This window comes from Toxotes jaculatrix, chromosome 5 (assembly GCF_017976425.1).
Source record: "Toxotes jaculatrix isolate fToxJac2 chromosome 5, fToxJac2.pri, whole genome shotgun sequence".
NCBI classification, from domain to species: domain Eukaryota; kingdom Metazoa; phylum Chordata; class Actinopteri; family Toxotidae; genus Toxotes; species Toxotes jaculatrix.
Window position 1 is genome coordinate 2,109,580 of NC_054398.1, and position 25,876 is coordinate 2,135,455.

General features: G+C 42.3%; 3 protein-coding genes across 3 annotated transcripts in view; all 3 read left to right on the plus strand.

Moving 5' to 3' along the window:
• Positions 1–11,299, plus strand: LOC121182028 (mucin-17). The gene is made up of 7 exons (XM_041038305.1): positions 1–213; positions 3,314–3,537; positions 3,725–3,826; positions 4,964–5,065; positions 5,716–5,829; positions 6,796–6,904; positions 7,266–11,299. Exons 1-7 carry the CDS (start codon positions 102–104, stop codon positions 9,035–9,037), a joined length of 2,535 nt encoding a protein of 844 aa, XP_040894239.1. The 5' UTR covers positions 1–101; the 3' UTR covers positions 9,038–11,299.
• The window catches only part of zgc:56622 (uncharacterized protein LOC326033 homolog), a 21,653-nt gene continuing 5,899 nt past the window's right edge, over positions 10,123–25,876 (plus strand). Inside the window, exon 1 of the mRNA XM_041038311.1 lies at positions 10,123–10,135. The gene's annotated coding sequence lies outside the window, so the exon portion shown is untranslated. The remainder of the gene's footprint in view (positions 10,136–25,876) is intronic.
• On the plus strand, positions 15,956–25,042 carry tat (tyrosine aminotransferase). The gene is made up of 12 exons (XM_041038310.1): positions 15,956–16,091; positions 17,155–17,459; positions 18,102–18,206; positions 18,519–18,586; positions 18,778–18,936; positions 19,374–19,512; positions 19,622–19,674; positions 22,799–22,951; positions 23,064–23,192; positions 23,413–23,496; positions 23,689–23,787; positions 23,909–25,042. Exons 1-12 carry the CDS (start codon positions 16,087–16,089, stop codon positions 24,047–24,049), a joined length of 1,440 nt encoding a protein of 479 aa, XP_040894244.1. The 5' UTR covers positions 15,956–16,086; the 3' UTR covers positions 24,050–25,042.

Genomic DNA, 25,876 nt, shown 5'->3' on the forward strand with positions numbered 1-25,876 from the left:
CGTCCCATTCATGATTCGGACTTTAAAAGGTCAAGCGGGTGAGACCCGGAGCTTTCCCCTCCGAGCGAAGCCTGCGGAGCTGAGCGACGAAGCGTCTCCTGATGGAAGGAAGACAGCTGCAGGCTGACAGCAAGAGTTTACAGAGCTTCCCGAAGTTACCGGTGTGGATCATAGAGTATGTCTGGGCTCACAAGATGATGGATATACAAGAAGGTAGATGATCAGTTTAATTACTTTACAATGCTGCAATAAGTTTGTTAGTTTAACAGGAATTATACAGGTAAAAATGTTACAGGCAGAAAAGCAGTGTAACGATGAGTGGATGAAGCAAAATCTGAATAAAAGAACAGATAAACCCGGCTGTGTATGTGTATATGCATGTGTCTGCTGCATGTATATTGTGTGTGTATTGTATATTGCACAGATTTGATAAGTGTATTCAGTCAGTCGCTGTTTGGGAGAGGTGTCCCATAACTGTGCACCTTCACTTAAAACGATGACTTTAGTCTGTTGTCATACTGTGACCACAGTAGTGCCAAGGCTCAGCTTTAATTGGAGTAGGTTTACATCAATATCAAAAGAACTCTGTGGGAGATAAAACCAGCACAGTGGCAAAGTGTAGGGGTTCAGAAGTAACTGGACGGATATAAACTCAGTATCAGGTTCCCTGGCCTTTAGTCTGGTCCTCAGCCAGGAGGATTCGTGCTCAGTAGGACTGAGATCAGGGGACTGACTGGGCCTGAAAAGCTCTGTGGTTGGTTGCTTTGGCTGTATGTTTAGGATGGTTGTTGATGGTTGGTTGATAGAGTAAGCCGCTCACCCAGGGGGACTCTCTCTGCACAGAGAAACCTGGCTGTCCTCATGGTTGATGCTTCATCCTTCAAAGTTTGGATTGTGCACATGAAGTGTAGGTTTGCCTCATTTAATGGTTCAACAGTGAACAGCTTTGATTTATTTCCTGTAGGATTGTGTTGATGGTTCAGTAATGGTTAAAGTTAGTGTTCCAATAGTTGCTTTTGACAATATTTGAGCTAGTAGAAACATTGATGGAAGCGTTCATGAGTCTTAGCTTAGTAATAATCAGGTCAGAATCAGTGAGGATCACTTACAGTGATCCTGCAGTTCCTCGGCTGCCGCTGAGGGCTGGCTCCAGAAGTGAGCAATTCTCAATTGACCCCATGTTAAAATAGCTAACTTTAAAGCCTAAAAAACCATATTTACAGCCTGGTACATCTTTTGTTTTTTGTCTGTATTGATAGTTTCCACTTCCGTGAACACTGGGGGGCGTCAACCTTCAGCGGTTGACAGGGGCTGAAGTGTCCGTGTTCGGATAGGTTTTTGTGACAGTATGGCTTGTTGTAGTGTAGACTGTACTAGCCGACCGTCGAAGGAGTCTGTGTTGCAGTTTTTTCTTTAAGTAAATTTCTCACTATTTTACCTGGATGTTTGCACTAATTAGCATGTATTAGCATATTTTGCCGCGGGCTTATGACTTAATATCTGGGTTTCACGTGACGTCACGACGCAGCGGCGCGAGGGCGCCAAATTCAGATGGAGAGCAGGAAGTGTTTCAGCCGTTAGCTGACTGACACACTGAGAATCTACCGTGTGGAAAAATGCCTGTTTTGTGTAGTTTACCGGTGCTCAAATCGTTCCAATAGAGAAAAAGAAAAAGAACCAAGAGTAGTCACCCACAAAGGTGAGAAGTATAAAAAACTTACAGAACAACGCCGTAAAAGGTGGATCTTAAACCTCCGTCTGCGGTCGGGAGGAGCAGTCTGCTAAAGCCCGTGTCTGCAGTGACCACTTCGTCAAAGGTATGCTAGCTAGCTAACTTGGTTTTTGTGGCTGTGTTTATATCATTAGCTTGTCGCTTAATGCTCATTTACATAGTAATAATTATTAAGTTGCCGGTAGTCTAATATGGACTTCATTGGGACTTTTTAGGCTGCCCTAGCGTTTTAGGGGACGTTGACTGTAAGATGTGTTTGTTGACATTATAGCCGCTATTGCTAGCTGCTAGCTATACATAACCAGTATATGAATAAACACCAAACGTTAATCGTCTTTGAGCCGTTTGGTACCAAGTTTGTGAACTCACCCGCTCACAAAAAAAGTTATATGCCTCCAGGCTTTTGTAGGCTTTCGTTTGCTGTTTCGTATAATAAGAGGTCTGAAGTACGAGATAAATGGTGATCTCAACAGCCTCGATTGTCGGCAAATCTTTAAAGTCCGTTGAAAACTCGCTTCATCTTCATGAGGTACGGGTCACGTCCAACATATTGTTTGATTAACTGTCTGTATCTCCGTCTCGACACGGGATCTAAACCCGTACAATACGGACTCTCTGCTAATATTTCCTCCATTGGCTTTGACATGTAACTTCATGCCCTCCATATGAAATCGCTGCGCATACCTGCGTCATCATAATCACGTGACTGAAACCCAGCTATTGCCGACTTATGTTCGCTGCGGATACAGATAGAGGACCAGAGCAGCTAATGTTAGGAACGCTGTTGCAGTGTGTTCCGTGCTCTGAGTCCGTTTATTGTGGGAATACTAGGCTACAATTTTATTTCGTCTCATTTTTCTGTTTAAAAAGTCCGACATTGCATGGACAGAGCAGCTCCGTCAGTAAGCGGCTGCTGTTGTTTGTGTGCTGCTGTAACTGTAAGTGGATAGTGGATGGAGGCAGCGGTGAAAGCCGGTAAATATTGAACATTTAAATATATTATTATCATTATGTTCATCGTTATCATTGATAATAATGACAATAATAATGTTTTTAACTTTTAAAATATTTTATCAATATGAAATAATAATGATTGTTTCACAGTTAAATAATAGGCTAGAAATAAATTTTCCCCCAACAGTTGTGACGTTAACTTTTAAGATGAGTTTTGGCGGATTTTTTTTTTTTTTTTTTTTTTTTTTGGCTTTATTTTTTTGACTTTATGGAGTATGACCTCAATAAAAGATTAATTATTATTTCAAATGCTGTGGCGTTATAGTTTGTAAGGAACTTACATTCAGGTGAGGGGCTCTGTTTCGCTGTCGCACGGGGTCGAGCTAGTCGGGTCGGACTCGGGGACTGTCGTGTGGCGGATGTAGCTGCCGCTTAGCTTGTTAGCCTAGCTGAATAGCCTTAGGCTAGCTCGGTTGTTCCGAGCTAAGTGGGCGGGTTCTCGGCCGGCTGACCCCGGCTGATTAGAAACTTCTTTAATATTTCATGTTGATACACGTGACAGTTACAGAGAAGAGTCAGAAGCAGTCAGATGAAGATGTGACGTTCTTCATGTGTTTTTCCTCTCAGTTGTGGAACCTTCCGATTGGCCAGAAGTGAACTCGCAGCCTCTAAGCGTTGAAGAATCGTGGAGGCTGCGTGTTGCGTCTGCCCAGGTCTATTCCATTGTGAAGAACAGGGACATAGAGCACTTTGAAAGAGTGATGGACTTTCTGGATGCTACGTACAGACTCTTACCCAGGCTGGTGGCTCCCATCAAACACATGAAGATCATGTTTGGCCTTAAAACCATGGTATGGGAATGAGTGTGGTTCATTCATTCATTCATTCATTCAAAAAGCATGTCAGATCATATAGAACTGGTGCTACTTACATGTTGTTACAGTTTTATGATCATTTATATTTTTTTTTAATTTAAATTTCCATTTCCTCAGCTTTCTGTTTATCTACCTCTCTCTTGGTTATCGTCTCTCTTTCCAGGTCATCATGTGGATGCTCAGAGAGGGCAGAGGAATGGTTGATACTGTGGTTAAAATCACCCAGTACTTCCCAAGCAAACTATCTCAATACCAAGATCACTGTGTAAGTGTCCAACAGTGGAACTATCTGAGGCGACGTTATCAGCTTTCTCGCGAGCACAGTATAGACTGTTGATGTTGAACTAATCCATTCTCGTTGCATAAGATAAGATAAGATAGACTTTATTCATCCCACAACGGGGAAATTTGGTTGTTACAGCAGCATATAGAAAAAGGTAGAAACGGCAGTAAAAGAAAATATAAAAATAACAATATACAATCCAAAACACAATGGAGAAAAACAAAGGCAAAAGTACTCAGATTATAAATATTATATACTATGTACAAAAGGTGCTTGAGTCTTTGTAGTGAAAGTGACTGGTGATACATGTATGTAAACATAAAAACAGAATGCATTATATACTGACTGCATTTATATGTGTTAGCTAGCTAGCCAGTTTTATCAATCACTGCTTGTGTAGCTTTCACCAAGAGGCTCAGCAATGTCAGCATAGCTACACTTCCTGGATGAGGATGCTAACGGTTTGTAACTACACAGAGTATTATAAATAAAATCTTGCTACACTTCATTATTGATGTGATGTGATCTGTGTGTTAATGTTAGCATTTGTGTTAGCTCTTCACATGGACAGGTAGGTGTCCTCTGATGATGTTTGGCCAGACTTCACACACTGTGATGTTTAATGATGACAATATTGACAACAATAATAAAACTAATAAAAAGGAGGTGCACATAAACATAATTCCAAATGAATGCTAATGTTACTTCCTGTCTGCTAGGTGTACAGATAGGCAGGTGTTTGCTAACTTTAGCTTAATCAACTTTATGTGGTGATCATTTATTAATGTTTTAATTTACAACTGTAGATACATAGTCGCTGCAACCAAGTATAATTTGAAGCTGCTCAGTTTATATTAATGGAGTGAATTTTGGAGAATGAAGTCTGTCTGGATGTTCTTATTTATTTAGCTAGAATCTGGTATGTCAGATTAAGGAAATGCTGCATTTATTGATTGATTTAAATAAACTTACTTTTGTATGGACTGGGTCATTTACAGCATTGTCCATTTAAGTATAGCATCACCTTACCATGTCTAACTACTGCCTATATTAAAATCTTACCTAAATGAATAGACCCAGCCGTGATCCTCTGTTTTATGTCCCGTTTTTCTTGCACAGAACCAACATGAGATGTTCCTCATGAGGAAGAACAATCTGGACTTTAAGACGCTGGCACAAGCTCTTGCTATGGACAAGGAAAAGCTTGCAGATTATATTAAGGTAGAAACAGTAATAAGTTATGAATGCCAACATCAGTACCATTAAAAGACACGTGTGATTTAATGAAAGGCTGAGGGGATGAAGGGTTCACAGGGTTAGCACAAGCTTAGTTTAACATGCTTGTATGGCCTTAAATATGGTGTCAACAAAGTATTTTGAGACCATTTTGTTCAAACTTAAAAAAAACCCCCGAATAAGTTCAGATCCTTAATATTGTTTGTTTGCACTCAGAGTGATAGAGCTGATCTTACTGAGATTATGAGAGAACGATGGGTTAACGTTGTCTGAAGTTATTGCACACTGTTACATATAGGCTCTCTCTGTGTTGAATTAGTTCAGTCTCTCTCAGCCTGTAACTGTTTTTTTCTGTCCAGCAGGGTGCGCTACAGATCTGCAAGAGCTGTCCATTTACACACAATGTCCAAAAAATGATGTAATGAGGAGCTTGTTTAGATGTTTCTGGTGTGAAATGTGGTAGAAATGTGTTAAATCTGGGTTATGTTTTTTTAATAATATGACACCTTCATACTACCCTGAGCCTTTTGAAATGTGGAATTAAACCAAACGTGTCTAAACCACGAGATAATAAAAAAAATACACAAAGTCTGATTCATATTCAGATGACATGACACATGCTGTGTGTCTTCCAGAGAGAGATGGGGAAGCAGTATGGTGAACGTTATGCCCAGAAAGTAGAGGACAGGCTGCTGCACTATCTACACCAGCTGGAGACCGTGCTACCAGGAGACACTTTTGCTGATAAGGTGTGTGGTTTTAATGGGTTTATTGGTAGATGAGATGTACGGGCACATTTTAAAAAGCTTAATGTTCTCTCCTGGACACTGAACATTGGGGAGTTTTGTTTACATCCAGTGTTTCTTGTCAGAACATAGTTTGTATTCTTGATACTGTTCATTTCATTTTCTTGTAAACTCATATATTTGGAACCTTTTTGCTGACAACACAATACAAGTACTAAACAGCTGGTTACAGCCCAACAGACTTTATTCAGGCTAAAATCAGTGTTCTACACAACATACTGTGCGTGTCTGAGCATTAAATAATACAAACAGACTGCATTTAAATGCCATGGACCCATTCAAAATCATCAGTCATCATCACTGTTTCAGTCAGCCATATTTTCTGACCAAGCCCCAGTGTTCACAGCACATGGTGGTCTTTTCCTGTCACTGTATGTTGTCTGGGCTCATACAGCTGTAGCATTAGCAGCCTGGTCCAGGCTGGCACTGTAGGCAGTGTGCTCATAGGAGTCACCAGAGAGATGATTCAGGCGTGCAGGAGGAGAAATGTGCAGCTAATGGAAGGAGGACATTTGGATTATGTCATTATTGACAAAAACATGAAAACAAAGATATTTTGTTGAAGTTTTTGTTTTTCATTCATTTCATTAATGATATTGTATGGAGAAATTGTCACAGTTATTGTTAATTGACATTGTTTCTCCTGGTCATTGTCTCATTTTCATTATTGGGAAAAAGATTGTCAACAAATATATTCTGTCACAGTTTCCACCAACGAAACTAGCACTCATTTTTGAGGCCCGATCATTGATCCACAGCACCACTAGTAAAAAAAAAAAACTGCAAAGGGTACTTTTCAGTTCATAAAAGAACATGAAGAACCTTAAAAAAAGACAACACATTAATTACCTGTGATCGTGATGGGAATGTCTCAGTTGCATTTCTGCCATATATGAATATGTTCATTAGATACTGAAGAAAGACAGTCCTGTTACTGAAGAGGAGAAGCTGCTGCTGGAAGTAATCACCTCTGACTCCACAACTATAGCAACAACTCTGAGGAAACTGCTGCACTGTGGTAAGGAACAACTCCCAACACACACACACACGTCCAGATGTTTGTCATTTTCAGACTTGTAGTCTTTAGTCCCAGCCAGTGGTGACGCAGTGACATGAGGCCATTTTATCAGACACCTTTTTTCAAATATGTAGCATATTTGGTAGCACCATCCAAGACCTGTGAGCAGACTTTGATGCGTAAAACTGTTGGACTTCACCTTTAACATGGAACTGAATCAGATAATTGTGTTACTACTCTGTGTGTCCTACGTTAAACTCTGTCTTTGCACCAGTGTCAACAAAAGACTTGCATTTATGTTTAGCCCATAATGCACATCTGATTCTTTTTAATTAAAATGCACTGCCTTCCATTCTTCTAGATGCTGCTTCCTGTCGTCCAGCCTGCGTTCCTCAGTCATCAGAACACGGAGAGAATGAAACAGGAAGTTCTCAGCTCTCAAAGTCTCTTGTTTATGGCAGCTCCTCACAAGCTCTTCTCAGGTCATCAGAAGGCAGAACCCTCCTACAGTTTCAGCCAGAGGACTTTAACAGAGCAGAGGAGGCTCCACAGGAAGTGTCCAGCGATAGCTCCTTTTTGTGGGAGAATGACAATCATTCAGATGTTGGTAGACATCAACAAACACAGGAAGGTGGAGAGGTAATCGAGGGAGTGGGAGAACAGAGCGGTGATGAAGAAAAGCAAGAAGCGAGTGAGAGCAGCAGGGACTGTGTGGAGGAGGCTGCCTCCTCTCCTCAGTTCTGCTCCAAACACCAGCGATGGGTGACGAGCATCCTACAGGAGTGTCCCGAAGAGTGCTCAGAAGAGCTGCGGCTTCAGGCCAATGTTTCTGTGTCTCCTCCGCTGTTCCAGTCGTCCTCGTCCACTTCTTCATCACAGGACCTCACTCCCTCTGACCTCATCCCATGTCCCCCAGAACATCCACCCTCGCAGACCACTTCCCGTCCTCAGACAGCAGCCCAGGTATCTGACCCAGCAGACCCCAAAGATAAGCTTAGCTCTGGATCAGCATGCGATACGTCTCAAGCAGAGGCTTTACCTCAGGCCTCTCCCCTAGACACTCCTCTGCCCACTCTGTTGTCCCCAGTGGTTCGACTGATAGACATTGCCTCTGTCAGAAGCAGCTATCCTCCCTCTAAACCCAGTCAAACGTCTCCAGATCACCTCATCATGTCTAATAACAAACAGACAGCTTCCACTTCCAGTCCTCAAGTGCTAACCTCTCCTCACTGCCACACCTCAAGGAGCAAAGAGTCTGCATTTGATCAGTTAGAAACTGTGACCCAATCAAACACAACGCACCAATTACAGACAGCTCCTGTATCTCATGATGCATCTGCCTTCACCAGCTGTCAGACACAAACTCTTCAGTCTTTTTCCCGGTTTTCAAAAAAGCTCAGACGGGTTTTCACTAACACCAGACAGTCACCGGGTCTGGACGGATCCAGTCAAAACCCTTTAGCTGTGCAGTTCGAAAAGGCCCCAGCTACCTACAAGAAGAGCCATCTGCCCTTACCCGACTTTAGCGTGTCCTGGCCTTCTACACGTGATGCTTCTACATCTGCTTCTCAGTCAGGGACTCTGTCCTCGGCCTGTACTGCTAACCAGATAACTTCATCTACCAAATCATCTCGATTAGTTGTTCCTCAGGTCTCCATCAGAAACCATCCTCAGAAACACGACATCACTCCTGTTCCATCAAAGACCCTACCACGCTCTGCTGTCATATCCTCTGCCTCCAGCTGTGATCGTCTGCCTGTCAGGTCTGAGACCTGCAGAGTCCATTTAGCCCAGCTGAGGTTATCACTGCGGAGTCAGGCTGTGCTGCTGCAGTCCACACTTCTACAGCCCTATGTGAATCTCACCAGGCTGAGCACTCAGGAGTGTTACCGAGCGACCGAGGGGAGATCCTCAGCCGGACACGAGGAGCGCGTGCTACGAAGCAGCAATGAAGACGAAGGGCAGGAGGAGGATCCATATTCTTCTTTTGATCCTAACACTCTTTACTCCAGTCATTCATCAGGCAGTGACAATGGGGACTCCACTGATCACGACCCTGACTACAAACCACACATTAAAAAGAAAAGACTGCTCTCAGAGTATGAGACTGCAGGGAGCCTGAATCATGTATGAGAACTTTTTAACATATGGACTACAGCCCAGTGAAAGCGTGAGGCTGATACTGATCAATATGTCTTAGCCAACATATACACAGATACCAGTATATCTGTGATAAGCTAATTAGGCTGATTTATCAGTCTTGTCTTTAATGTTGCTAGATTAAGGTATTGAACTAATTTTATAAGATAAGGCTGCTGCTAATATACACTTTTTCACACTACATTGTGTGTAGTGACTGGCTCTGCAGAGAATTATCACACTACTCCCCTCGGCTCCGTGGAGCGTTTAGCGTCTTTCAGCTCATTGTTTTAATTTGAATGTCCCACAGCCTCACTGCTTTGATTCAGTCTCACAACAACAATCAACCTCATTTCCAGTTACAGCACTGAGCTCTCTTCAGTGAAACTCTCCTGAGAAAAAAAAAACCCAAACAGATCAGCCAGGTTTACAGGGCCATGTCAAGTGAGCACGACTTTTAGCTTGTTGTGGCCCCAAGTAGCCAAAAACCTGCTAAATGCAGATTGAAAGAACCTGTTAACAATTGTAAAATTGTATAAGTTTGCACAATTGTGCACAATTGCACAAAAAGTGGTTGTTGTAAATGTTTGTACTGTGCTGAGTATCATATCAGTCATTGTAGCAGACGTCTCTTGAATGTTGGACTGTTTTGTAACCACAGAAAATGGCTCCTCAGTGTGGATTTGATGACAAATCAGAGTAAATAATCCATATTCTTAACAGAGCCGTGTGATGTGTTTTAGAAATGTCTCTGTTGGATGGATTACCATGACATTTTACAAAACATTTATGGTCGCCAGAGGATGAACCCTTATGACTAATCCTGGTCTCATCCGCAGGCAAATGTTTTCACTCAGCCGGTGAGATATCTCAGCATCTACTACACTGAACCGGGTTGGCAAACAGTCATGGTTCCCAGATGATATATCCTGCTGATTTGGTGATTGCCTGACTTTTCCTGCAGCACCACCGTGAGTTTGACATTTGTCCTTCTGCGTACAGTGTCCTGACAGCCATTCAGTGGTCTGCTCCTAGGCTGCGTTCAGACGCTCTGGACTCCTCCATATTCCTCCTCTGGTCAGCAAAGCATAAGTGTTAGCGTCGTTGCCTTGGCAATGTGTATCTGTGAATGTGGGGGGCGGAGCTTCTGAACTGAGGGGAGGGATGTATTTGCTCCTTTAAATCACTTGTGCCACTGGAGAACAGATCCGTTGGTGCGAGTGGGTTTTGTATGGGGCTCATAGTGTTTTCCTTGAAAGGATCTGTTTTAAACCCATTGGAGCATAAAGCTGTAGAGATACACTATAACTGCACTATAACCTCAGACACTGATAAAGAAGTGGACTAGCCTGTGTCCACTTGCCTGTTACCTTGTCAGCTGATGTTGGACAGACCCGGACCTTTTCCCCATTGGCAGTCACATCTGCTTTCTCTGGCCAGTTGTGTGTCTTTCTCCTGAGTCAGTCAATCAGCTCAGTGGCACGATCTAGCGCCAGCTGTCCTCGTGATGGCCAGTTGTGTTAAAACAACTGGATCAGACATGAGTGGCAGATCTCTAAGGGTCAGCACTGAGGTCAGCAGCCCCCCCCCCCCCCCCCCCCCCCCTCTGTTTGCTTATGTGTATTTACACAGTGTTATTAGAGGGAGGTCCAGCCCCTGTTGTAAGGTGAAATGAGGACACTCGTCACTGGCTTTTGACCTAAGGACTGATAAGGAAATGTGCCCTTGAATGAAACATCCTGGACATGAAGTTCTGCACAGAACAAGTAAAGGATTTGAAGTTATCAATGGAAACCTCACATAATGCTAAGCACAGAGCCAGGGACTGAGGACTCTGCCTCTACTTTTTTTTTTTTCATTTGTTACATAATGATTTTTGGCTCTTTCCATCTTTAAATATCACATACCCCTCTCTCCATGACGGCCGGTCTTTCACTCTGCCTTCAAGCGCGGTCGTTCAGAACGACTATAAACACTTAAACACAGCACAAAGAGCAGAAACTGGCCCCTGTGCTTTTGCTGTGTCCCAGTTCCATATTATATACTAAATTCTGTTTTTGAAGTTAAACTGCTGACAGGAAATGTATGCAGTATTTTCTCCAGCAGGTGTCAGTCAAACAATGACCTTGGAATGAAACTGCACAATAAGCCTCACAACCAGAAAACAAATATATTTATGCAAAGACTGGATCTTTCTCATTCTTTTTCCTTTTGTTTAATAGTTGCTTTCTGGAGCTGGAGCTTATTTCATTGGTAGATCCATCATGTGGGTGTGGAAACAGCTGAAGCTGAAAAGTTACCCTTTAAATTACTTTTAAAAGATGAAGAAACCCAAACCTGACAGGAGATCCTAAGCTATAATTCTGCTTTATTTATTCATTTATTTATTTCATCAGGCTAATTTAATGTTTCCTGTCAGGAAAACATTAGTTCCTGTCGTCTGTCTACACATGACGCTCATGGATACAGATGATGGACACAGAGGGAGAGAGAGAGAGAAACTGAAACCCAACTCCAGCTCCAGCCCAAAGCTTCACGTAACAGACTGACCCAAAACCTTACACCTTATACTTCCAGGTGTGGCTGCAGTAGCTGAACTGTTCATGTGTCACACAACGTCACATGTCCATCAAACTACCTATGTGCAGACTGCTGTTTTGTGGTTAACCCAGATGAATCTAGCTCCTGCAGAATGAAGGGGTTACTAAACATGCTGTTATCTTCCTTTCTTGGAATTTGTTCATGCTGTTCATTTAACACTCATGTTGTTTGTGCACCGATGCCATCACCAACAGTGCAGAACAAAATGGCCGAGGCTTTTGGCAAGGCAGAACAGTGTTGGTTAAATGGCAGGGAACAAAGTACAAAGCATGGGGTAAACTGTGTGCCTGCTGAGTTCCTGAGTCCATATTAAACAAAACACCTTAAATCAGAATTTATATGATGACATTCACAGTATTTTAAAGCTTATTTACCTCCAAGCATATGTGAGATAGAACTCACAACATCGTGCTTGAAACATCAGATTATTAGTGACTGGCTTTGTCCTTGCAAAGATTTTTTTTTTTAGTTATGAAACAGCAGTATCCAAAGAGTGCAAGAGTTTTATTGCAAAATCAACAGGAAATGCTTCTAGTTAACAAAATGTGAACTGTGTCAGAAAACAGTGAATAATCCTGTTTTATGATGGACGTTCAGTTGAAGGCTGGTATTTCTTTATTTGTTTAATCCGGGGTGTACTCGCTGTGGATGTTTACCGGGTTTTTCCTTGTATCAGCATTGCGTCAGATACATGTGATGCTGCATGTTCTCACCATGTGGCTAAAGTGCAATGGATGACTGACAGGTCTCTGCACGTTTTCTGTTTTATTTTATTTTATTTTATTTTTTTAAAGCCTGTGTGAAATTTCCATGCAGTGTGCATCTTTTAAAATGCTCTGATTATATTTGTCTGTGCGCAGATGAGAATGGTAACGTGTTGTTCTTCCAGTCCACTGTAGCACTGTGCAGTGCTGCCTGCCACAGATGTTTGCTTGGTGCTGCCACTGAGGGATGCCAGAAAACTTGAATCCATTATATTTGATGTCCTGAGATTATTTGCTCTCGAGGCTTTTTCCTGATAAGAGATACACATTTTGAACTAATTGGCACATTATTGATTTTAGTGATTTGCAGCCACTTGGGACTTCACATTTATTGAATATTGTTTTTTTTACATTTACTTTTTCATTTTCATGGACGACTCGATGCTTCCCATTCTGATTCTGAGAGCCGTCCTGCTGTAGGTCATCCAGTCTCCTCACCTACATTCACCACACACATTTACAGTCTGTAGATTCATACCAGAGACTTTCTGGTCATGAGACAGTTAATGGTGTCTGTGCTTTGCTTTAACTTTGGTTATTTGTGCTGAGCACATACTGACTCCCCCATCAAACTGATTTATGAGACTGAGCGGTCTCCCCTTGATGGAGTGCCACACGATGACTTTGCAGTTTTGGAGTCTGGGGTCAAACTTTAGGGCCATACAAACACCCATGACACCCCTTTGCCCCCATGTAGTGTTCATGATATTTGCATCTGTTATTCAGGTACAAAAGGTATAAAAGAAAAAGGATCACAAGATTCAGTTTATATTAAAGGATGAGACTGGTGTCATTTTATATATTTATTATGATTTTCATATATAAATGTATTGTCTTTTAATTTTTATTGCTTTTTAATTTATTTTTTTTTTAAACTTTTCTCCATTCGGTTGACCTTCACTGACATAATTTCTCTCAGAGGGATTGTAAAATGAACTGACACTGAGCACAGGAACCCAGAGGTAAGGAGTACTTTTCCACAGATGTTGAAGTTTACCAGCACCCCCCCAACCCTCCCCCACCTTGCTGCTCCCCAGTCAGGATGCTCACCCACCGTACTCATTGCAAAATGCAGTTCACTGAACGTAAATGCGATCCGTTCGAAAAATGACCCACATGCTTTCAGTGGCATAACAACACCAAAGTCAATGTGTTGTGATTAAACTACTATTTGTCTGTCTCATGTATTGATTTAACACTATGTGACCGGACAGTCTAGAGGCTCACATCTAGCAAACAGTGATACACGTCAATCATAACATGCTTTGTTGACTCAGGTATTAGCCTTAGCATGTCATACCCACCATGAATAAGTAACTTTTTGTTTGGGCAGGCGGCATCATAGAGACAAGGGGCTAATGACTTACAGACTCTTACTGTATACCAAAGGTTTGGTTGGATTTTGTGATGTAGTTTGACTTGTTGTCTTTGACTGCAGTATTTCAGTGTACACAAGTCTTACTGTAGAACATTTTAGTGTAGTCCATAGGACTTTTTCACAGCAGACACTTTAAATTGTCTTACGAAAAGCACAGGTGTGACTAAAAACATAAAGTGGCTGTAATCAGCGTTCACATAACTGCTTGTACAGATGTGGCTTAAAGTGTTGGTGCCCTTACGCCTCGATGAAGACAATGCTCCGTTCTTCCTGAAAGATGTAGAAATTAAAAGCTCTTTTCTCATTCATACCTGCATGGATTTGTGAAAACAGCTGAACTCTTGCTTATTCCACAGAGATCTTCTAAAATGGTCTTTTATGGATAAATGATTGTACTGATAATGTCTATTGTATTGACCACAGTTACTAATATTATCAAGATGTAATGAGCCCAAACAAACGTCTACAAGCACCAAGAACAGATGAGGAGAAAACACCGGACCGTTCTGAAGTGGCCTGAGTCCTGATCTTAATCCAACTGATCATTGATGGAAGAAGCTGAAACTCACGGCTGGGAGAAGGCCCCCATCAAACCGGAGAGACCTGCAGCAGTTTGTTCAGGAAGAATGAGCTAAACTACCAACTGGGAAGCCGCCGGCAGACGTCTCATTGACAGCTACAAAACGCCTGAGGGTGAGTTGCAGATTTTTAGGACATGGGTCCCATTCTGTTTGTCCACACCATTTTCACTTGTTGCATCATGTTAAATAATGTGTTACAACTGCAGCCCATACATGACTCGGCATGTTTATTTCAACAGTTGTATGATGCCCTGAACATGTATCGGTGTCGACTGTGATCTGTAAACGCTTCCCAGAATCCAGAGGTTTGGGATTTTCATGGTTTCATGGATACTGACTGACGGGGTGGATTTGACAGCATCTTATTTTCCCTGTCCAAACCATTAGCAGTCTGTTGTGTGTTTGCTTTGTTCCCTTGATCGCTGGAGGTCTGGATGCAGACCAGGCTTTGTGGGAAGCCCTGGAATCTCCTTTACAGGAGTGGATGAGTGAGGCAGAGGCCGTTGTTACGTAAGACACACGGTGGTGGAGGAAGAATACTTTCCTTATATGAAGTCAGTGATTCTAATTCAATACATGTGTCAAAGTCAGCGAACGTCTCCTCACGGCTGTCCACTGTCAACTGTCCACTTTCTGTGTGTGCACTAAAAACAACTGGGTCTTCCCACAGAGCTCTGGCTCTGTGAATGGGAAGCAAACAGAGTGACTCGAGCTGAGCCTCAGAACACTGTTCCAGCCAATCAGCTGTGACACACCTCAGGTTATTTCCCTTGGAATTCCATGTGTAGTTACCTGTGTAACATTACTCATCTCTCTTATGTTTAATTTGCTCCTCAGCTGAGACTTTGTCTTAGAGTCTTTAGCATTAAATATCTAGTATTTAAGTATTTGGCTTCAGCACCTGTTTGGCAATGTGCATCCATGAAGTTTGGAGGTGGAGCTTCTGTAGGTGCGCTGAAGGGAGGGATGTATTTCAAACGTCAATTATCTTTCTCCAGAACTGTTTACTGCTCCTTTAAGTAACACTTTAATGCTGGACAGTGTAATTAACAATATATACTTAAAATACTGGAAAATTTCTTATTTTGCAGAAAATTGCAAACGGTTACTTTTACTATTTCATGTTACTGTTAGATATATTATTGAATTATTGTTAGTGGTGCATTAAATTAATTTTTGTTTGTTGATTTTAACACATTTTTGTAACGCATCATATTTTATTTTATCATGTGTCTTCTGTGTGAAATCTGAATTTGGAAATTATAGCTGTCCTATAAATGTAGACGAGCACAATATCTGCCACTGAACTTTAGGTGTAGCTGTAGTTTTCCGTTATAATGAGTATAAACGCATCAGTGGAGCCACACACATCAGACACACTGACGGACTCGCAATTTGCGCCTCCTCCGTTTTGAGGTCAGCGCGCGTGACGCACCGCGCACACCGCTGAGGCGTCCGGTGCCTCGCGTGCAGTCCGCCCTCCTCCCGCCGGTAATTGATGCCGTTAAGGGTTTGAGGTGGTATGGTTCTGTTTAGTGATGTAAGAGGGGTGTAATGGCACAGCCCTCCGCCTCCGCCAATGGAAGTATAGGCAGGGCTCAACACCCATTTCTGAGGATCTTCTATAAAACCGGCTTAATACATTCCGTACACTTCATTTCATGTAATTAATCTGCGCTGCAGCTTTTTTCTTTGGAGAGACTCTGTGTTTAATATTCAATGAGGTAAGTAAGAAGTATGATTAATTACAATCATTGATTCTCTGAATGAAGTTGCAGGGTGTTTAAATTTATATTTTCAAAGTTTGCATGTTTAAAAAAAAAAAAAAAGCTTAACCTGATATTTATTGATGATACACAGCGATATGCATTTTATGAAATTTACTGCAACCGTGCAGCCTCTTGCTGGGAGTCACAGACTGTGAGACAGTGTGGACTCCTGCCAGCTTGATAGGCTGTTTGATCCACTCTGTCCGTGTTTGTAAGACCTGAGGATAGAAAACTCTTATGCGACGCCGGTGATATGAAATGATGCGGATTAACTGCATCATAAACTAATGCATCTTAGTGTCAGAGAGAAAGGACACTTTAAGAAACCACAAGAATAATACAAATGCAAAAAAGAAGAAAGAAGGAAAGAAATAAAAAAACTGTTATTTTATAATAAAATTCATAAGTAATATTAGTCAAATTTAAGAATCTTGCAGAAATAAGACGCAAAGTTTGCTCCGTATATTAATCCGTGAATAATCTCTCAACACAGTATGATGATCAGTGGCATTAATGAGTGCGCAGACTTTAATAAGTCTCTGTTAATAAGAACATCTGACTTATTGTTTCATGAATAAAGTTTCATTCAGGTTTATTTTTTGCAGTTGTGCATCAGCATCAGCAAAGAGGAATTTTCACATCCTCTGCTCAAGTAAATGAAGCTACAAGTAAAAGCCCTGCATTTCAAATGTTACTGAAGCGATAGTCCAGAATTATTAAGGACAAAATGCACCTACTCATTTTGCAGAATGGCCACTTTCAGAGAGTTTTACTTCATTATATATTTTATAGGCTGTTGTTGACTTTTTTTAAATTGATATTTTAGCAAATAAGGAACATGTTAAAGGTGTAGCTGGTTGAGGGGGAGTTGCTTTTGAGTGATTTATGCAGTGTTGGGTTGTTTAATAAATAACAAAGGATATGATATGATATGATATGATATGATGTAAATGTACTTTCCATCTCTGGAAATATCCCTGTTTGTGCTCCAACGCTCATTGTTGATCATCCTTATCAGTTCCAGGATGGATAACAAGTCTTACTTGGTTCAGATGAATGGGAATGGCGTCCACGGCAAAACCACACTCAGTGCCAAAACCCTGAGTGGGAACGGAGTCAATGGGAAGGGACTACACGGGAACGGCATCCACCATGTCAGTGTGAATGGCAGCTTGTATCCAGCCAAAACCAAGAGCCGCAGGCAGAGGTGGGAAGTGAAGCCCTCAGAGATGGCCAACAACACGCTCAATCCCATCAGGGCCATCGTGGATGGGATGAAGCTCACCCCAAATCCGGAGAAGCCCATGATCGCACTCTCCATAGGTGAGAGGGGTTTCTGCATGTCTAAATTTCAAAACGTCTGGAGACACCACGTACATGCAGTGAGTTTAATCAGGACTGCTGGAACACAACTTGAGTTATGGCCACCTTCCCCCTAAGCCCCGCCCCTCGTGAAGGTATTTTAATTGATGGCGGCCATGTTTTTGGACCAGTGTATCGCATTTATAATCTAACTGTGTAGATAAATTCAAAAAGTAGAGAGGCTTTTTTTGCACACTGAGCTGGACTTGTGTGTCACATCTCGAATCATTCAGACTTACAGGCTGAGGGATGTGGCCTGTCCAGAGCTACAGTTTTGTGCCTTAATTAGAGCGCCACCATCTGGTCGATTGGGCTGATACTGCTTTGGAAACATTTGCACATTATTTCCAGTTACTGGGCCAAGTTTAATTTGTCTAGATAATAAACCGACGCAAACACTAATCAATAAGCCAAACAAGCAATAAGATTGGAAACGAGTCCGCTGCTGTTCTCTGATGTATTTATATGCTTTTTATCTTGTACAGATTTACAGTTTCCTACACAGTTATGGACTGTGGTCTGTGACTTTTCTGGTCTAGATGTTGACTTTTTTGCTTTTTTGACACTGTTGACTGATTGTTTACCACCACATCTGTTCCCCAGGGGACCCCACTGTGTTCGGGAACCTGCCTACAGACGATGCCGTGCTTCAGGCCATGAAAGACGCTATAGACTCCCAAAAATACAACGGCTACGCTCCTTCTGTCGGTGAGTCACATCCTTTGATGCACGGTGAGTCTGTGCATCAAAGGATAGAAGTGTCATGTTGTCATGTCAGCCCTGACAGCTGAAGTACAGATGCATGAGGGGGAGATGTGAGGTACAGCAGTTTTACAGCTACATTACTGACTTCATTGTCATTTTCAGCTTCTCTTGAGAAATTTAGCGCTTAGAATTTGTCTGATGTCAGTAAATCACATACTGCTCGCTCATGCTTAACAGCCCTAACAGTTAGTGATGTTTGAGTATTCACTGTCTCTGTTTACGTGTGCTGTGAACTCTCTCTGTGTTCACCTGCAGGTTACCTGAAGAGCCGCCAGGCTGTGGCCAACTTTTACAGCTGCCCAGAGGCTCCGCTAGAGGCAGAGGTGCTCGCTCTTCACACACCTTCACACACTTTTTTTTTACTCATGCTCTGCAGTGCTAACTCTAAACCTGAATCACAGCGCAGGATACCTTACGTGCACCGTAACAGCTTATGTCAGAAACTGTGTGATGTTAGTGTTAATGTGGATGCAGACTGTTTCTAAATGTCTCTAAACTAAATGTCTCTTTTCAGGATGTGATTTTGACCAGTGGCTGCAGTCAGGCAATTGACCTGGCTATCAGTGTCCTGTGTAACCCCGGGGACAACATCCTGGTCCCATGCCCAGGCTTCTCTTTATATAAGACTCTGGCTGTCTCCATGGGTATCAAGGTCAAACTGTACAACCTGCTGGTGAGTAAGAGGTTACCGCTAACCCCATATATATATAAATATTATATATATATATATATATATATATATATATATATATATATATATATATATATATATATATATTATATAATAAGGTTAGGGTTAGTACTGGGACTAACCACCATGGAATACAGGGTGAACACTGCCAGCAATGCTGACATTGCATAAATGCAGCAGGATCCCCAAAGAGCAACACCTGGCTTTGAAGCAGCTGTGGAGTTGAGACCATACGGGGCCACATGGGGCCACATGGGACCAATCCGGGAACTGAATTGAATTGAATTGGACAGACATGACCTTTACAGTGGTGGTCCACAGACAAAATGCTCATGTTTGCTCTAGTAGCTATCGCTGAACATCATCAGGTGCATGATAAGGTTCCTGCCCTCATCCTGATGCACATCTTTGATTTGCAGCCAGAGAAGTCATGGGAGATTGACCTGCAACACCTGGAGAGTCTGATTGATGAGAGGACATCCTGTCTGATTGTTACCAATCCATCCAACCCGTGTGGGTCTGTCTTCAGCAAGGAACACCTACAGAAGATCCTCAAAGGTCAGCTAGCTGCTGTTCTGCCCTGCTCTGCTTTCATAGGAAAAAAACGTTTGGTCTATCACACAGCACTGGTCCCATCTTAACAACATAATGACTCTTGTTTTCTCAGTGGCCTCCAGACACTGTGTTCCAATCCTGGCTGACGAGATTTACAGCGACATGGTGAGTGCAGCTACACGCCAACACAAGTCCCATCTCAGCACAGGTCGGCAGGCTGGCTCTGCCCTCTGTAACACCAGCGAGGCACATTTTTTCAGCACAGTGACAGCAGAGGCTGTTTCGTTTGGTGGTATTTGCCCTGGCTCTGGATGGCGAGGGGACAACCACACATCAGCACAGGGGGGATTAGGGGCCATGTGCTGTGAATGAAGCCTGGGAGCAGCATCATTTGACTTTATTCTTTTTCTATATAGTGTGGGTTTTATTTGGGCCAGGTTTAGAGATAGCTGTCTCAGGTGTTTCTGCTAGGGACGCACCAAACCAGGTGGGTATCGGCAGAGAGATTTTGAATGGGATCGACATCCGCAGATATTCTGAGACGAGGAACCAGGACCCTTCATATCTGTTCAGTCACTGCTAAACTGCTAATGTAGCAACAAGTGTTTGGGCTGGTGCCAGCCAGAGTCATAACAGCGTTGCAATAAGGTCAGATTTCATCCTGTAATTTGCTTTTTCTGCAGTTTGAAACCAGCTTTACTCCGTGCAGTTCACAGCACAGCTCTCCACAATAACACGGACACTGTTTCTGACTGGAGATGTCATTTTTCATTGCTGTGAGCAGCATAAATGAATAGAGGCAGAAATCAAAGAGACACACAGTGGGTGAACCAACCCTCTGAGCATGAAAATGACCAAACTGAGGATCAGAAAACTACAGTGTCAGCACATTCAGGCCAAAGTGTTGGCATCAGTGTCAGCCTTGAAAAGTTTGCACTGGTCAAACTTTAGTTTAAGGTCATGCAAACATGTACACAGATATACACACATGCATAGACTCGTCCGCACACAGACAGACAGGAACACGCCCACACACACATACACACACCCTCGCAGGCGGGATGAATGTTTGCCAGCTAATTAAAAAAAGGAGATAAGGTAAGAGTTGAATTGTCTGGTCCAGTAGTTTTCCACTTAGACACCAGTCTGACATGAGTAAAGTACAAAGTACAAATCATGGGTGTTGTCCAAAAAATGTTTTGGCCTTTGATTCACTGAATATCACATCACCTACTTCAGTTTTTTGACCTTTATACAGCTGTGATCTTTTTCAAGTCAGTTGCTGCTGTTGATCAGTAAGTATAAAGGTTCATTAGGACAAGAGCCAGAGTCTCAGCCATCTCTGAGTGCAGGGTGTTGTGGTTATAGGGTGAAGACAGCAGAACAGTCGCAGGAGTAACTGTAAGAAAGTACAGTAAAAAAAAACAGAAATCAACAAGATGAATAATTATCAGGAAGTAAAGATAAACACCTTAACTGCTATGTTAAGTAATCAGAACATGTAGAAGAACTAAGATTTTTCTGTAAAACTGTCCACGCTGTTCCAGCCATCACCATCTGTTTAGCAGTCACTGCTTGAAAGCGCAGTTCCACAGCCGGAGGCGAGAGGCGAGTTTACTGCAGTTATCATCATGACGGGTTCAGTTACTCACACCGAAGGAGTCTGATCCGTTACAGACTCACACTCAGATCAGCAGAAAGTGTTTCACTGATCTGCAGTCAGAAGCCGTCTGACACCTTTTTCTGCTGAGATGAATAAAATATTTACACATTTTCATTCTACAGCCCTTCAGCAGTAACATGAGTAAAGGTGATTTCAGACAGCAGGTGGTTGCCTGTACTCTGAGTGGACGACACTGCTGCTGTCCAACTAGTCTGGTTTCATCATGTAGCAGTTTATAGTGCTTAGCAATACGACGTGGTTAATATAGCAAGTTTTTGCTAAATGCCAAGGTGAAAAAACTGAACCATCATCAACTTCACACGCCATGTTTACCCTGAAAACAGTGCAGGTGGTTGTGCCGACCATTCGCTGTCTGAAAACACCTTAAGAATTAGCAGTTCTTTGTGAATATATTCTGCATGTTGCATGGTGTCGTATGAGGCGTTGGGAGTGTTTGGCTAGAAGATATGTTCTTTACATGGGTGAAGAGAACAGAACACAGCTGTAACATGCATAAAAGAAAAACAGCTGCAGAAAAGGAACCTTTCTGTCACAGCCACAAAGAATAAAAACGCAGCTTCTCATCAGCTGGACAAAGGAGAATGAATTTGGAACATTTGCATCTGCGTGTGTTGTTGTGTGTGGAAACGTTTAGAGTCAGGGTTGTTGGGTACATCCAGAAACCCCACCACCACCATCTGACCGTTTTACATTGAACACAAACAGACCAGAATGACTCTGCACTTTTCTGGCTACATGTGTTTGCACTTAATTTGGATGTCTGGTTTTGGAGCAGCAGGAACCGGGAGGGGGGGCGTTGAAACCTGGGTTTGAGGGGTGTGGTGGTGAGGCCTTTCTTTTCTGACTCGAGTGTTTGGGGTTTGGCCACGATGTCTGTGAACAGCACCAGCTCAGCAAGGCTGAGTCAGTGGGCCATTATCCCCCCGTCCCTCGTCTCCACAAGACCCTCAGCAGCAAATTACGTCTTTACGCTCAGAGAGGGGAGGGGGTGAGGGACCGTCTGCACGTCAAGTAAGCTCAGACAGCCAGAAGCCAAAAAAAACTGCTTTGAATCAGAGAACTTTATAAAATGCTGTTATATCATTCAGAGCAGTCTGACCAATAGGACGCGGGGCAGCTCCCCGCTCAATGTCAAAGATACTGTATGGCTTTAATGAGAACCAGCTTTCTGTGGGTGGAGCCTAGGTCGCTGCGGTTATTGTAACATCTCTCTCTCGTCTCTTGATTGCTCCCTCGCTTCCAGAATAAATATTACATAATCCAGTAAGATTCAAATTGATATTTGTAAAACTTTATGATTTCAAAGTGTTCTTTTGAATTATTATACTTTTTTATAAGTGTTCATGGGGCTGTAGATAAAGTCAATAGTTTTTCACTAATACATTGAAGGTAAATGACCACGTGTGGAGCCCATGGGAGTGACTTTGGATTGTTCTGTTGTCTAATCACTGTTTAATCCACTTCACTGTCAAGAAGTTTCATCTGAGCTCCATAAACTCGTTTTACCATCAGTCCCACTCTTACTCAGCATAATGGTGACCCATGACCGTGGATGATTTTCTCATCGGAACATTATTTCATTTTGTCCCTGCTCCCTGTCTTTAGGTTTTCCCAGGCTGCAGTTGTCCTTCCATGGCGTCGCTCAGCAGTGACGTTCCCATCCTGTCCTGTGGTGGCTTGGCTAAACGCTGGCTGGTCCCTGGCTGGAGGATGGGATGGATCCTCATCCATGACAGGAACGAGATATTTGGATCTGAGGTAAATCTTTTTTTTTTTTTTTTGTATCTTTTAATGATTTACACAGAAAATGTAATAGATTACTCTTACATTACTCTTACATTTAACGAACTGACACGTGTCTCGTCTACAGATCCGACAGGGGCTGGTGAAGCTGAGCCAACGCATCCTGGGAGCCTGCAGCATTGTTCAGGGTGCCCTGGAGAGCATCCTCAACAACACACCTCAGGCCTTCTACAACAACACCATCAGCTTCCTAAAGGTAAACGGGGGGTAATTCATTAGGATAGAATGATCAAAATACTGGATAAATTATACCCTGTACACACAAGTCAGTCAGCTGACTCTGACCTGGGGGGTTATTTGTGGTCAGCAGCAACATTTGTTGACATTTTTTTACTTCTTGTATTGATATTTATTCTGACTGACAGTAACATTTACACCATGAGACTGATTGGATGGTTTGTCTTTTCCTTCCTCAGTCCAACTCAGAGATTTGTTTCAATGAGCTGTCCACCGTCCCCGGCCTGAACCCCGTCATGCCCTCAGGAGCCATGTACCTCATGGTCAGTACCAAAAGTGTGTGTGGTGTTTGTGCAGAAAACTGCAGTTTGAAGCACAAGGGCATTTACACCAGGGCTCTAACAGAAGATGCAGTTGAACTGGTCATATATATTTGAGGTTGAACATGAATTCAGGCTTTTTATATGAGGAAATTGTGTGTGTGCGTGTGTGTGTGTGTGCGCATGTTTGTCCAGGTGGGGATCGACATGGATCACTTTCCAGATTTTCAGAATGATGTGGACTTTACTGAACGGCTGGTAACTGAGCAGTCGGTCTTCTGTCTGCCTGCCTCGGTGAGACACCATCCCTGTTTCTGTCCGTGCATCTGTCTACACTATTACATTTAGAATAAAACCGAAAAACCTGTGTGATCACGTTAAAGCCTAACAGTATCCATGTTCTGTCCTCTCCCAGGCTTTTGCGTATCCTAACTTCTTCCGCATTGTGGTGACGGTGCCGGAGGAGATGATGGTGGAGGCCTGCAGTCGGATCAGGGAGTTCTGCCAGCGCCACTATCGGCCCCGCAGCCGTGACAGCAATGATCTGGACCAGTAATGGAGCAGAGTCCGACCAGTCTGACATCCTGGGCCTTAGGAGACGAAAGCCTAAAGGATGGATGAACTGTCCTCAGGTCACATACACCGATGAGCCAAAGCATTATGACCACCCCTGTCTAATACGCTGCTGGTCCTTCACGTGCCACTGAAACAGCTCTGGGACCTCTGTGAGACCTCTGAGGGTGCAGCGTGCTGGTGGCGTTAGCAGCAGATCCATTAAGTCCCGTGTGTGGTCACAGTGTTTTGGCTCATTGGTGTACACTGAGCTGGAATCAGCTTTGAAATTTCATGCCACCATGTAATGAAGGTAGAGAGACAGAAATCTGATGTGACAACCGTTGTAGAATCGTCATCGCTGTGGCAACAAAAAGCTTGTAAGCAGAATAAGGGATGGTCCATTCATGGTGTAATTTTTGATGTAAACCATATGAAATGAGCAGACCTAATATTTATATTTTATACAGGCAACTTATGTTAACCTCTACTTGTTTTTGTGTATTTATATAATTTGTGTAACGCTTTGTGTGCCTATGTAACGTAACCTCTTTGATATCACCTGCAGCATCATAGACTGTGCATGCTGTAGACAGCAGCTGGCTTCTTTGCTATGACATTTTGATACTTCACGCCTGTTCTTTACTTTCTGATCCACAATTAGAGGAAGTATATATATATATATATATTCAAGATCAATGCTTATCATTATGCATTGATAATCTTCTGTAGACTTTGCTTGTAGTAGAAAATGACTCTCAGTGCAGTGTTAGACAGCATAGACACGCTCTTTATCAGAACTCTCTGTACATTGTTTGTATGTTAATTACAACTGTGTATGAGGTAAAAAAAATATGGGGGCAGGGAATGGGGTAAATTCTGGGAAAAAACTTTATGAGAAAAAAACAATAGTGTTTGTTTTTGTTTTTGTTTTTTTTACTTTGCATGGTTGGATAAACCTTATTGACCACAGATATGAAGTGACGTGCTTCCTTGACAAAAAAGAAAAACAAAACAAACAAACAAAAAAAAACCCACTGAGTTTCTTTCTCATAAATTTGCCTCTTAAATTTCAGAAAGTCTGAGTTTTTCTCAGAATGCTGTCGCCCTCCCCCAGCTCTGTAACTGTTTTCCACCTACAATGGTCCTAATACGCCGATGTAGTTAATTGTGTCATTGAAAAGCATATATAAATATATATATATTTTTACAGACACAAAATTTTATTCAGTAGTTTTGTTGATAGTTACCCAATTAAAAAAACATGTTAACACGGCTGGTGTTGATTAATATAAAAGATAACTGAATTATTGGATGCACATTATAGAGTAGCTATAGACTCTTGGAATGGAAAAAAAATTACATGCAATGCATTTAAACCTGACGATCACATGACTTTATGATACGACCTCTAAGTTGAGAATCAGTGCCTGTCTTTAAACAACTGTCAGGTGGCTATGTGAGCACTGAAACAAGTTTTGCTTGCTGTTCACACTGAGCATTAAAAAGCCTTTTGTAATGCTGTTTCAGAAAATGATGGGGGACAAAATCCACAGTCCTCATTTTATGCAAAGAAATATATTCCAAAGTTTACCTGAAGCTAATATGATGTTTCAGCCATTCGAGTGAATCAAATAAAGTAGACTTCAGTTTGAAATTCCCTCTTTGATTTGTCTAATTCAGACTGGAATAAAGTCACACACACAGACTGTGGATTATGTCCACCATTACTACTACAACCCCCCGATAAGGACTCAGAAGTCCTTCAAGGCCACCGTACTATAGGCAGGAAAACTTTGACAAAGATTAATTCAAATGACAAAATACCAAA

Bases quoted from the DNA above. Each gene is read 5' to 3' on its own strand.
- LOC121182028 (XM_041038305.1), top strand. From the start codon at position 102: ATGGAAGGAAGACAGCTGCAGGCTGACAGCAAGAGTTTACAGAGCTTC. The intron at 3,538-3,724 runs GTATGGGAATGA...CTCTCTTTCCAG, and splicing joins TGTTTGGCCTTAAAACCATG to GTCATCATGTGGATGCTCAG. The intron at 3,827-4,963 runs GTAAGTGTCCAA...TTTCTTGCACAG, and splicing joins CTCAATACCAAGATCACTGT to AACCAACATGAGATGTTCCT.
- tat (XM_041038310.1), top strand. The intron at 19,513-19,621 runs GTCAGCTAGCTG...TTGTTTTCTCAG, and splicing joins CCTACAGAAGATCCTCAAAG to TGGCCTCCAGACACTGTGTT. The intron at 19,675-22,798 runs GTGAGTGCAGCT...CCCTGTCTTTAG, and splicing joins ACGAGATTTACAGCGACATG to GTTTTCCCAGGCTGCAGTTG.